Source organism: Myotis daubentonii, chromosome 6 (genome assembly GCF_963259705.1).
Source record: "Myotis daubentonii chromosome 6, mMyoDau2.1, whole genome shotgun sequence".
Classification (NCBI taxonomy): domain Eukaryota; kingdom Metazoa; phylum Chordata; class Mammalia; order Chiroptera; family Vespertilionidae; genus Myotis; species Myotis daubentonii.
The window spans coordinates 21868170-21882674 of NC_081845.1; the positions used below are offsets into that span (position 1 = coordinate 21868170).

Genomic DNA, 14505 nt, shown 5'->3' on the forward strand with positions numbered 1-14505 from the left:
GTGACCTTAGGCAGAGTATGGTTAATATCTCCTGCATATTTTCTAAGAAATAGTTTGTTAATTAAATGTCATAAAAATATTCTTCTAACAGTTTCCTTATAGATCTTTTATGCATGCTTGAGTAAAACATGCATTCTCTCATTTGGGGGTGCATGTATTTTATGTATCAATTAAATCAATTTAGTTTATTGTGTTCTGAATATTTTGCTACTTGAGATAAAAATTGAGAGGTATGTGAACTACAATCTAGTAGGTTTCTCCATTTTTCCCTGTAGTTCTATTAATTTTGAATTTTTTGCTGGAATTGTTATCCCTTTTAATTTTGGATTTTTTGTTTGGAATTGTTATCCCTGCCTCATTAGTTGAAACTTTTATTATTTTTAGACACGTTTTATTCCTATTAAGGCTTTTTACCTTAGTATTTATAAGGACTAGTATTTTTTTTAATCCTCACCCAAGGATATTTTTCCATTGATTTTTAGAAAGAGTGGAAGAGACAGGGAAAGACAGAGAGAAATATCGATATGAGAAACACATTGATTGGTTGCCTCCTGCATGAGCCCTGACCAGGCCCAGGCTGGGGAGGAGCCTGCAACCCAACCAACAGGTGGTTAAACAAACTGTCAGGCATCCATGACATAGCCTTTAAAAATGGACTATGGTGTACTTGATATACACAACAACATGCATGAATTTCCAGAGAATTATGCTGAATAATAATAAAAGCTAAAAGGTTACATACCATACGATTCCAGTTATATAATATTAAGGAAATAATCCTAATATATAAAGAGCCAGGGTCCATCACGACCTAAAAGTCCAGATGGATGACTGAACACCAGGCTAGGGTCCCAGCCGGTGCTGCGCAAGTCGGTCCTGGGTCCCGGTGGCCTGTGGCGGGAGTCGCTCGGCGCGGTGGTGGGAGGGAGCTGTGGGAACGGAGCCATGCTGCGATTGGACTGGCCTCTTCGTCCCTCCCCCCACCCGTAGGCTCTGGGTAACCAGAGCCATACTGCGATCTGGGAATCTTGAACCCTCCCCCACCAGCCCGCAGGCCCAGGGAACCAGAGTCATGCTGCGATGGGACTGGACCTAACCCAAGGGGTCCAGGAATGTGAGAGCGTGCAGGCTGGGCTGAGAGACCACCCCCCTCCCTCCCCGCCCAAGTGCATGAATTTTTGTGCACCGGGCCTCTAGTGAAATTATAAAAATGGAGAACAAACTATGTTTGCCAAGGATGAATGAGGGGGTTAGGGAGGAAACACAGTGGCTGTGGCTATGTGAGGGCAACAGGAGAGGTCTTTATGCTGGAATGGTCTGCATCTTAACTGTATCAATGTCAATGTCCTGTTGTGATATTGCACTAGTTTTGCAAGATGTTGTCATTGGAGGAAATTTGGTGAGAGGTACATGAGCAGAATCTCTGTATTGTTTCTTACATTTGAAAATAAAAGTTTATCTCAGAATACAAGTTTAATTTAAAATATTAGCATTATACTTAGTTTATACTTTATAGAGAATGGGCTCTTTATTTTAAATGTTCATGCCATTTCAAAGGAAAGTCTTGGTCAGTTGCCTCCATTCCTGGCTTGATAAAGGTTTAATGCAACATAGAAAACTCCTAAATTACTAAGAAAAATATTTGATCTTAGCTCAGGAAAAGATAGAGACAACAGGGGAGCCCTAATTTAGAATATCCTGTTGCGTCAAAGATAGAACTAATATAAATGATATATGATGGTTGTCTTACTAAATTTTGGTATAGAGCCCGCCACAAAATAATAACTAAATGTTAAAATTATAGTAGCCTTTGGGGCAATTAAAACATTGAATTTGGCGCTGGAAAGAGGTTGGATGTGGTCAGGCACATTGAAAACACCTTTAAATGAACTTAAAATGACCATAACACCTAGATGTGGAAGTAACGTACATATACTATTCTCCACTAAATTATAATTTGGCCTTTTGTTTCTGGAATCATTATTCACCGAAGGATCAGCTTTGACCTGAGACCTTTTCATGATCAGGCCTTTAGCTACGTGAGTTACTAAAAGCTTGTATCTTCCTGTTGGGTTTAAATGTCTATTTCCTAGAGCTGTAAACGGGGCTCTCCTTATCCCAGTCTGACTTCGTATTTCAGACCTACCATGAAACAGCTGGTATAAAACTCAGAGGATGTTAGAAATCAAAACTAGTATCAGTAAATCTTTGTTGAGACTCAATGACTGCGTTTCTAAGTTTTCCTCCAATGCTAACAGGTTTTGGACTTAGCAACGACTGTCAAACAGTACTTACAGTAAACACTTAAAAATTTGTACTTTGGGTTGCCAAAGTGGGAATTAAGGCCCTTTCAAGTTTATTTAAAGACTCAGTTCGGTTCTAGCAGACTCCCTCTAAAACAAGCAAGGGTGTTATGCGTGCAACAACTGCACAGGAAATCTGGTTTTGCCTTCCGCCACTTACATTTTCAGCAGAAATGCCATCACGGCACAAAACCTACAGGAATCCCACTCTGAGTAATTGAGTAACCAACCTCTTAAAAACTTGCCAGAAGCAACAGTGTCTATAAAAACGTATGTAGTGTGTCAGTTATTCGGATCTATTTCTGCCCTTCAAATTAGGATTATTTGGAGAAAAATATGGCATTATACAATTTTCATTTGTTAACCAAATGATTGCCAAAACCAAGCATTAAGATGGACATACTGACATAGTATGTGAATTATAAGAAATGGGTCAAATGAGCCATTAAGCGGGTATTCTTTATTCCCTTTTGATAAAAAAAAAAAAATTGCTAAGAGATAGGGTAGGGTTAAATTAGACACATTTTAAAGAGCATTTTGCCAGGAGCATTCGTCATGCATTGGCTTTGAGTGCATCCTAAAGAAATATAGGTTCCAAATCCCCCTTGTTCTTTCCCTTCTTCCCAATGCTCTGTGCTTTATTGGGAGCAATAATTCTGCAAAAGTCCTATAAACGTCAGTCCTATCAGGACGCCCTACCTCTGAATCCAGATGCTGCCACCAAAAGAAGGAAGGCTCCTTTTTTTGGAGACATTACAGATTGCCTTTCAAATTAACTACTCTTGAGAAAATTATCAATTTTTTGGTAGTCTGTTAATGGAGCAAAGAAAATGAAATTCAGTTACTTGGTAAGGAGGGAAGAGGATACACAGGAAGCCAGTCCCTAAGAGGGAATGGTCCCAGAGTCTCAGGTGCCAGGCAGTCTGAGTGATGATCTTTCTTCTGTGCCTCCTTCCTCTCCCACCCACCATTTTCTTTCTTGCCTACACACCCAAGTGTTTTTCACATGCTGAACGCCAAAAGCTTCTGAGGGCAGAGAACATATTCTTTTGGTTCACTCTTATATTCTGTGCCCAGGAATGTAACGGCCTGGCACAAAGTAAGTGCCCAATTAAGCCAGCAAATGTTTATTGAGCAACTATGGAAAGAGAAAACAGTTAGGTGCTTGGGCCTCCATGTTGGTATATATAGACTTTGTTCTGGTTGGAAAAATTGACATACCATTTAGAAGCAGTGCTTCTCAATTTTTCCCATCAAAGAAGCCCTAATGAAAGAAGAAAATTCTGGGAGGCCTTCTGCTTCACGTAGTTTATGGTCTTTCTGCATTTCAGTGTTTCATTACCACAACATCACTGCGTCCTTCTGAAGTGTGTGTCCTCTGTACTGCAGGGAAGCCAGGAACTACTCTTCCCAGACTCCCCCTCACCCCTGGTTCTAAGTCAGATGGACCAATGAGAGGTATCCCCAGAGGAAAGGGGAGGCTGAAGCGAAGGGCAGGCTTCCCAACCTCTTGCAGGCCACCTGCTCTGGTGCTCTGACAGCCAAGCAGGCTGGTGGCAGCCCCCCTTGAGTCACTGCTGTTACTGCTACAGGCTGAGGAGGCACGAACGTCCAATGTTTGGAGATTCAGTGACTCGGGGCCATCCTTGCTGCTGCTACACTCACCTTCGTGTCCTGCCCTTCTGATGCAGGTAGAAGCTCAGAAGTCCGTATACTGAGACGCTTTTCTTTTACATCAAGTGGCTATTTCCCTGACTGAATCCTGATTAGAGGTGTTAAAGTAGTTTAAATCATCATAAAGAGAGAACTGAGTTTTCCCAGTCTTACTAACTTCGTGAGTGAGCTTCACTGTGACCCTGGACTTTGGGGAACCCTGCTGTTCCTGTGTGTTTGCATCCAGGCGGTCTCTTTACTACTACCTGTGCTACAGTGTTTTGGGACACAAAGTTCTAAATGTATGGGGGAAATGGTCTTCTCTTCATTGACTTATGAACTGTAACCGGGCAATGTTAAGTAGAGATGTCATGCATTTTGTCAAAGAAGGGGCACCACATACATGTTTCAGCTCCTACTGGTGTAAATTTTACTAAGTGTATTTCCTTGCCCAGATGTCAAGCTACTCAGATCCTATGGTAAGCTTAGCGTCTGAGAAGTCTGAGATCCACAGGTCAGTTTTTTGTTTTTGTTCACTGAATCATGAAAATATACAACTTTATATTTTGTTTAAGATGCTATTACTTACCACTAATGAAGAATTTTTATCACATTTAAATGAACTAAAAATTGTTACTTAACTCGTAACTTACCCAAACAACTCTCTTCATCCCATTCTGAAATTTTATTTTTATTGCAGCAACCTGATCATGTGTAAAAAAGTCAATTTTGCCTTCCAAAAAAAAAAAAAAAAAAAGCTGAATAAATTACTCTTGTGAATTGCTCTTTATTATTAAATGGTGGACAATGACTTTTTTTTACACAGATTTTATCTTTTATTAGAACATTCTTTTTTCTACTAAAGGAACAAAAATTATACCAACTATAAAAGCTATTCTGCACTTTTCTTGCTAAACTACAGACTAATTTTGTGGAACAAGAAGTCTTCAAAAGTCATTTCTTTCTTCATTATAAATTTGTCTAAAAAGACTGGTGTTCAAAACACTTTATTGTGTAGAAAATTTTGCCATTTTTAACAAAAGCAGTGAAGACCCCATAGGACTCAGTGGCAACCTTTCCACGGAGCATGATCTCAGTCAATGATGCAGATGCTGCCATGGGAACTGGGCATGCTCAGTGGCCTGACTCCAGATGCTGTGCCCAAGGTTTGCTGTCCTAGGTTGAGTTCCATCTGTATCCATATCGACATATTGTTGGAGTGACCCCACGCCCACTAAAAAACAACCTGCATTATGTTGAAATGACACCAATTACTCTTTTCCCATCAATCACTGTGCAAAACCAAAACATTTTCATAATATTTAATAACCAATACAATGGCCAAATAATTCATGCCACACTGCCATTCAGCTTGAGAACAGAAGCTGGTTAACCTCAGTCTGCATCATCCAGCCTGTCTTTGGAGGACACTGAAGTGAACAATATGTGTCATTTGATAAGGAAATTTATTCAGTTTGAGACTCAGTTTGCCTCAAACAATTCCGATATGTTGACAGTCATTAAAACAACTCTAATTTTATTTTCTATAGTGTAAGCTTTGCCACCTTTCAAAGTGATTTTAAAACCTAAAGGAATACTTCAAGAATTTTAAAATTTTGGTGACTGCAATGGTTTTTTGTTTTTTTTCTAATCAAAACTATTCTTTCTGTTCCAAATATTCTGTGCAAATGTCCCCCTTCAAAATTAATGATTCTTAAAAGAATGCAAGTTCCTGGTTTTAGTCACTGATTTGTGTCCCAGTTAAAATCACTTATAAATTATTACACTTTAAATAATGGTGCTCACATCATGCCAAAAAATTAAGTGCTTTTGCTGTTCTTGGGAACTTACCATAAAATAAATAAAGGTAAATGCATTTGTCTTTATGATAACAACATTTATCAAGTACAACTGTGGCAAAAAAAAAACCCCCAAGAAACCCCCAAAAAACACACAACTGAAGTGACCTGTGAAAGCCATTGGGACCTCCATAGCCATGAGATACTGGTGTGTGACATGAAACAGCAGGCTTTTCTGCATTTACAAAGAGCCTGGTGGGCTCGCACTGACTTCAGAACAGATGGAAAGTATGAGTTCTCCCTGCATCACCCATCACCCACACACCTATTTAGATGTTTGTTTATTGTTCCTATTTGAAGCTCATAGCTTGCCATATAAAACACTGATTTTGCTATATAAGAACATTATGAAATACAAACTATAAACTAAGATAATCCTCTTTACAGTATTCAGATTAGTGCATTAAAACAACATTGACTTAAAAAAGGCAAGTGAGTTAATTGGCAAACACCATTTTTTTCCAGTGAAGATGGTACAAAATAAACACTGTATTTTAAGTGCTGGGTGCCGAAAAACATTAATTGTGGAACAGTTACCTCCCCAATAATTTTGACCTCAGGATACAAATGTGACCATTGTTCTACAGGATGTAAGGCAAGATCATTAATTTCCATTTTAACAGCTGTGGAAATGCACAGCAGAGTAACAGGTTGGGATCTTTAGAATTCCAGCACAATAGGTATTGATTTGTCATACTCTCCTTCCAAATCATATCAAACATTTAAAGTGACTACACATTCTTCAGTAAATGTCAGATTTAAACAGAGCCTATGTAAAAACAATCTACCCTTACTATTTCACCAGGCAATCTACAGCAAATGCTTAATATATACACATCAGGTATTTGAAACATAGTAGGAAATTTTTCACTGACTTCATTCAGAGTAATCAAGGGTCTTAAGAGAAGACAACAGTAAAAGTTGAATAGATAATCTGTGCTGGTATAAACCAGAAAAAAATAAAAAAGCCAACAGAAGCAGGTCAATTTGTTTTAAGTTATTGAGAATATTTCCTCTGCTGGCCCTAATCCAAATTAAATTTGTGATTTTTAATTGAAGTAACACAAGTCTGGGTGCATGTTACATTGTGACAAGAGAGACAGATGCCCACAGAACACACACACACACACCTTTAATTTATTAATTCCAAAAATGAAGTCAACAGGATAAATAAATTATACATGAAAGACACATACAATGTGGGCAAAAATTAAGTTATTAGACCAAAAATCATGGAAGTTATGCCAGCACTGATATTTAGAAAAACTTTCAGTATTAGGAAATATCTTATTTGATCCAAAGGAAAATTCCCCCCAAATAAAAAGTTTGGGAGCCATCCTTTATGCAACACCTTTAAAATAATAGTAAAAAAACATGATTGCAGGAGCTTTCCTACATAATTTAGATAACGCAGTGCAACACTGTGCTCCTTCATAATTTTAGCCTTTCACTGCCCATATGACACCAATAATTACAACTCCGATGACAAGGAGAGAAATGATGATGCAGATGGTTTTTCTGGATTTGCGCTGCAGATGCAAAAACAAAAACACGTTTACAAATGTAGAGAAGCATCACCACAGCAACTGAAAATCATTTGGTTCATTTCTAGAGTAAACTCAATAGCAACTTATTGCGCCCAAAATTCTTGGCTGTATTTTTTTGCTTCTTAAAAATCTCTTCAATTCAATGGAACTATTTTTTCAAAAAATATTTTTCTCAAGTGACTGGGACAAGTCAAGGGATATTTTTTCTGGGGTAGAAGACACAAGAAAACCAAAACTACTGATTTAAAGCATTAGATTGAGATTATCTATCTATGAAAACAAAGAACAGCTTAAAAGCTTATAAATTTTAAAACTTTCAGCAAAAAGTTGTTCTTAAAAAAAATTGTACTTCAAATTGCCAGTTATAAAAAGTCACAGGGATGTAAAGTATAGCACAGGAAATCTATACTAATAAAAGGGCAATATGCTAATTAGACCGGGTCAACTGGACATCTTCCACATGTCTGACTTCCTCTGGACAAAGCCATGGTGGCGGGGGCCGAAGCAGAGGCCGTTAGGGGCGATCAGGCCAGCGGGGGAGCAAGCAGTTAGGGGCGAGATCAGGCCGGCCAGGGGAGCAAGCAGTTAGGGGACGATCAGGCTGGCAGGAGAAGGCAGGTGGGGGCAATCAGGCCAGTAGGGGAGGGCAGCTGGGGGCGATCAGGCCAGCAGGGGAGAGCATTTGGGGGTGATCAGGCTGGCAGGGGAGGGCATTAGGGGCGATCAGGTTGGCAGGGGAGTGGTTAGGGGGCAATCAGGCTAGCAGGCAGAGGTGGTTAGGGGTGATCAGGCAGGCAGGCAGGTGAGTGGTTAGGAGCCAGTGGTCCTGGATTGTGAGAAGAATGTCCGAGGGGTCCCAGATTGGAGAGGGTGCAGGCCGGGCTGAGGGATAACGCCTCCCTCTCCCCCGTCCCCGTGCACGAATTTTGTGCAATGGGCCTCTGTATAGTCAATAATATTATAATAAATATGTTGGTGTCAGATGGATACTAGACTTATTGGGGTGATCACTCCATAAGGTATATAAATATCTAATCACTATGTTGTACATTTGAAACTAATTTAATATTGTATATCAACTGTAATTGAAAAATACATTTTTTTAAAAAGTTGTTCTCCAAAATGAGTTCTCTGAAAATGTCAGCAAGAATAAGTGTTGAGCAATTTTTCCCAAAGTTATTTTATTAGTTTCCAAAATCATTCTCATTCTTTCACATTCATGAAAACTGCATTCAAACTCTCAACATACAAATAAAAAACAAAGAGGCAAAAAAATTAAGATACAGTCATTTAAAATATAAATATTAAAGATTTATTCCATTCTTCATTCCTGGCCCAGTTGTAGATTTCTATATTTCTTAATGGCTTGTGTATCTCACAGCAACATGCAGGAATCCTTTTTCTTGCAGAGTAGAAAAATTTGTAAATATACTTTGTGTCAACCAGAAGTACCATTAAATTTACAAAAAGTATGTTTCTGACTCTGAAGTTACCCTGAAAATGGTGAATACTTTCAGTATTCCACATATTCATCTAATTTTTCAACTGAATACCCCTTATATATGAAACATAATTCCTCTAAAGTTTCAATATGATGCTTACATATTTTCCCCAGACCCCACTTGCTTACCCCAGACACGTGTAATGCACCTTTATGAACAGTCACAGGCATTCATTCCACTACAGTCCAGCTGTTACCTGGGGAACCCTCCCTAGGGTCGGGTAGTGAGGTCCTTGGGGTGCTGCAGTGGTAAGAGCATTTATCACCTTCTTCTATGCTCATGGTCCACCCAACCTATTTCGAAGCACCCTATTTTGCAAAGGCAGGAGTTTACTATCAAGGCTTCCAAGTAGGACTATTGGAAAGCGGCTCTTTTCCTGGGACCTGTGTTGTGTGGCTCTTTTCTCATCCCTGTGGGGCCTCCCAAGTTAAGCATAAGGGCAGCTCCAGTTTTGGAGGTGCAGCCTGGAAAGAAGTGTTTCTTTTCCCCAGGGAGGCTGCAGGCTTTTCCTTGCATAAGGAAGAGGAAAAGTAAGACTTGTATATATCTACATTCCCCCAAAGTCCAAAAGCCAAATGAAATAATATGTAAGCCCAGTCACTGAAGAATCCTGCTACACACTATGTTTGAGCAGTTATAACTGTTGGCATTTACAGATTACCGTGTGTGTCTATTTATGAGTAATATAGTCTATGACACAATGACGTTAATTCTTCAGCGGTGCATATCTGAATCACATGCAAATAGACGGTAAATATGCATTACTCCATCAGTGAATGTAATTGGCTGTAACTCAGCGTCGTTATACAGCTTAATTGTTCTCTACATATCACTGAATATGCAGTGATCTGTCCAGTGAAAAAATGGCATTGACATTAAAGGGAACTTTTATAGATAGTAAGAAGAGTAAAAAGCAACTGGAAACATCTAAGATGGTACAAATCTTAGATATTTTATAAGAAGGTAACAAGGTCTGAGAAAATAATTATGGACAACAACAAAAATGAAGTTTTGAAAAGGAAGTCAAATCTTAAGTGGGACTTAATGGTTTCCAAAAAACCTGGCTTTTTTTCCTTTAGAATATCAAAGGTCTACATATTAAACAATATATTGATAGTTCATGGTCCTGATATGCATATAGTACTTGAAATATACTTTATATTTGATAAATACATATGGACTCTTTATATTAACCTGACTTACTTAAGAAATCAATTTACTCCTAGTGAAGGGCCTGCTGAATGCTGACAGAATACCCAATAGTCAAGGACACTGAATACAGTGAAACCTCGGTTCTTGAACTTAACCCATTCTGGAAGGCTGTTTGAAAAGCAATTGGTTAAAAAATGGAATCATTTTTTCCCCATTAGAAATAATGTAAATTGATCCCCAAATGATTATTTTAATCTTTCTTATATACAGTATATGTCTAATGTACTGTTTAATCTATAAACACTTCTTTTCTTAAACTTATCGAACCACCCCCTCCTCACCTTCAAGGAGTCACTTTCAGCACTCAGTACAGGGGTGTCTTTCAGGTCAGCATGCAGCATCTTTGTTTGTTCATATATAACTGCCTCCGAAATGCTATCACCAGCTAACTGCTTTTCCTTTATCCAAATCAACAACAGTTTTTCTACCTCTTCCATTGCCTGTGATTAGTGTTTCTTTACACCCTTAGCAACATTAGCACTCTTGAAGGCCTCTTTACTAGTATGTTTTAAAACTGATTTCACCAACAACAAAAGCATTCTCTCCTTTGTTTGTGGCATGAGAGATGCTTTTGGTCTTGCTGAGGTATCAGTGTGAAAGGGCTGTCAGGTTGAAAACGGAAGTTTGGTAACTTCAACAATCGAGACATTTTTTCTGTGAACAACTTGGTTGGGAACCGAACTGTTCGAGATGGGAGATGTTCAAGAGCCGAGGTTTGAATGTCTGATTTCCACAGGACCTGAAGAGATCTCTGTAGGACAGAAATCCTTGCTCCTTAGTCCACAGTGTCATTGACAAGAAGGGAAGAGAAGGTGGAAGGGAACAGTGAGAAACAGGCTGTCCAAGAGGTTCTGGGTTGGAATGTCACAGTGACATCAGAGCCTGTCAGAAAAGCCTGGCGTTCCCTCCCTATTGTTCCCCTCAGGATGCTAAACATCAAAGTTCCTATCCCTGCAGCCATGATTCTGGTTCGACCCTGAAACATTCAGGCTAACTGCAGTTTACACTGACTGGCATATTTCTGATCTGCCTTCCATGGGATTTTAAACTTAAACAACTATAGCCACTTTACACCTGATCACTCACTCATGCTCACACACACACTCACACTCACATAGTTAAAAGTTCGAGTTATAAGACAATTTACTCGAGTTAATATTACCTGATAATCTGATGCCCTCGACAGCTGCTGGTTTGCTTGCTGAACATGCACCTCTGCATTCTCGACGTTGGCTTCTATGCTATCTGTAAAACAACACACAACTGTAAACACATGTTGATGCTACAGTGAGAGAGCTGCACAAATCACTAGATTTCACTCAAGGTAAGATCAAACGCGTTCCTTATCCAAAGGTTAATATTACTATCTGATCCAAGGCAATATAATTGCTCATCTGGATCCCTGAAATAGCCCTTTAAGTGGTCTCTTTGCTTTTGGTGTTGCCCCTTTACAGTCTGTTCTCAACCTAGAAGCCAGAGTGAGCCTTAAAACCCGTGTCATATTATAACACTCCTCTGCTCAAATCTTCTCTGGCTTCCCACCTGTTAATAATAGAAGTCCTTACAGCGGCTCAGGATCCTACATGATGGCATCCCTGTGACGCCTGACATCATCGCCACGCTCCCCCTGCTCACATCACTCACCCAAGAAGCCAGACGTGCTGCTGCCCGAAGGCCTTTGCACTTGCTGCTCCCTTTGCCTGGAACACTTTCTCTTACTTGCTCCCTTACCTATGAAGTCTTCACCGAAATGTCACCTGTGAGTAAGGCATTACCTGACTATGTAAAGCAGCAACATTCTCTGCCTCCAGCACTCCTGTCCCCTACCCTGGCCTTATTTCCCCACAGCACTTTTCACCATTCACCCTTCCCTTTTTTATTGTCTCTCTTCTTCAATTAGATTATAAGGTCTATGAAGACAGGGTCCTTTATCAATTATTTAATTTCAGCTGAATCCCCAATGCCTGCATTTGTGCCTGGATATAGTAGGCATTCAATAAATATTTGTTGGATGCATAAGTGGTTTTCGAAATTTTACCCTGTGATTTACTAGGGTGAGAGAAGAGACTAAGAATGGATGAATAATAGTTCTATTGAACTACATAGGTTCAAGTATTTTAATGGAACCAAATTCAGAAAACATATTAAATGTGTATATGTATGTATGTATATATATATATATATATATGTATATATGTATGTATATATATATACACATACACATACATATATATATATTTATATTTATATTTCAAAATGATCAGGATCCTGATCAGTGCTGACAATGACACCTTAAATGAATCACTATTACATTTAAAACTTAAAGGGAGCCTTAGTCACTGGTTTATTTTTAAGAAATTTTAAGCCGAAACCGGTTTGGCTCAGTGGATAGAGCGTCGGCCTGCGGACTGAAGGGTCCCAGGTTCGATTCCGGTCAAGGGCATGTACCTGGGTTGCGGGCATATCCCCAGTGGGAGATGTGCAGGAGGCAGCTGATCGATGTTTCTCTCTCATCGAGGTTTCTAACTCTCTATCTCTCTCCCTTCCTCTCTGTAAAAAAATCAATAAAATATATTTTTAAAAAAAAAAGAAATTTTAAAAAAGAATTCTAAGTAATACTAGTAAATATATCTACCAAAACCTCTCAGGATGAATGATCAGGCAAATATCTACCTATTCCCTCTAATCTAAAAGGCAAGATAGGCCAAAGCCGGTTTGGCTCAGCGGATAGAGCATCGGCCTGCGGACTGAAGGGTCCCGGGTTCGATTCCGGTCAGGGGCATGTACCTGGGTTGCAGGCACTTCCCCAGTGGGGGATGTGCGGGAGGCAGCTGATCGATGTTTCTCTCTCATCGATGTTTCTGACTCTCTATCTCTCTCCCTTCCTCTCTGTAAAAAATCAATAAAATACATTTAAAAAAAAATAAAAGGCAAGATAGCACGCACAATTATAAATAGCACAAATTTTCCCAGAAGTCCTTACTGTGATGAGAATTAGATTGGGATAAGACCAGAGATCCTGGAAATGAGCTAGCATGACATCTTGTGGTGCCTTCCATGATCTCAACAGGAGGCCCGATTAAATTGGAGGATTCTAAAATAAATGAGTCTGGTCATTTCAACCACTAGGAGCCAAAAATGAGATCTGTTTGTTTGTTTTTTTAAAACATAATTTTATTGATTACAGAGAGGAAAGGAGAGGCAGAGAGAGATAGAACCATCAATGATGACAGAATCGTTGATCGGCTGCCTCCTGCATGCCCCCTACTGGGGATCAGGCCATAACCTGGGCACGTGCCCTTGCCCGGATCGAACCCAGGACCCTTCAGTCCGCAGGCCAACGCTCTATCCACTGAGCACAACCAGCTAGGGTGAGATCTGTTTTAGATAATGCCAAGGGTGATGCTTTGTCTGCTGTATACTATGCTTTTGATTTCAGAGGAAACAAAGAAGAGAGGGAACAGTTACTCTTGTTTAAGAAGTAACCACAGGTAAACTTCAGGTAGTTTGCTCACACCTCATAAAATAAAATCTAATCAGCAGGGCTTACCTATCACATCTCCTTGCTCATGAATCATCATTCCCAAATCTTTAAATATTTCATTAATATCCATAATATCAGCCTAAAAGAAAAAGGCACATATTATTAAAATCAGAAATTCAGTCCCTAATACACAGAAGGGGAAAATTCAAAACAAAACAAAAACCAAACCGCCATACATAAGAGACTTAATGCATAAATTTCGGAAACAACAGAAAATTATTCTACTATAAGCAATCCCAGGTAAGCAGAGCTTGAATAACAGTAACCAATCCCTAAAATAAGTTTGTAACATTAAAAATATTAAGCACACCAGGATGAAAATGAAGGATCTGTATTAGGAAAGGGCTGTGATTACCAAGTTTATGTAACCTGATGCTTTGTTATCACAAGCATTAGTCTTGCTATTTCCTCACAAGGGCATAAAATATTCTTATGATGTATTTCTAGTAAAAATCTATACATCAATTTGACAACTTAAAAGAATAAAACATTAGGTGTATGCAAATTTATGAAATGTGATGGGTAAAAAAGTTATAAATTTACTTTTCTTCAATATATAATAACTATTATTTTACCTGATTAAAGAGTAAAGTTTTGATACTTTATTCAGGAGGGATGGGGCAATTTTCATATTCATCCCTGTCTTAGTTTCCCCATCTATAATATGGCGATGGTAATGTCACAGTCAACACTTCACAGAGATTTACGAGAACTAATGAGACAGTGAACATACAGAGCTTGTCACCATAGTTCTTGGCACATGGAAGCCCTCAATAAACTGTAGCTACTGTTAGCTATTACGAGCTCACCCTCTAGGGAACGTGCAAGTGCCATAAGAACTAAGGCTTTAGATCTTTTGAATGTCATAAAATACTAAAGAGAAAT

At 39.1% G+C, this 14505-nt stretch overlaps 1 protein-coding gene across 2 annotated transcripts in view; it reads right to left on the reverse strand.

The window, feature by feature from the left end:
- Positions 1–4723: 4723 nt before the first annotated feature.
- The window catches only part of STX7 (syntaxin 7), a 39546-nt gene continuing 29764 nt past the window's right edge, over positions 4724–14505 (reverse strand). The window contains exons 8-10 of one of the 2 annotated variants that reach the window (XM_059700358.1): positions 13627–13699; positions 11239–11321; positions 4724–7344 (exon numbers count right to left, since the gene is read on the reverse strand). In XM_059700358.1, coding sequence (XP_059556341.1) covers positions 7255–7344; positions 11239–11321; positions 13627–13699 — 246 coding nt within the window. In that variant the 3' untranslated portion in view covers positions 4724–7254. Of the gene's footprint in view, positions 7345–8542; positions 8765–11238; positions 11322–13626; positions 13700–14505 lie in introns of those variants that run through there. The other variant, XM_059700359.1, reaches the window with a different exon arrangement.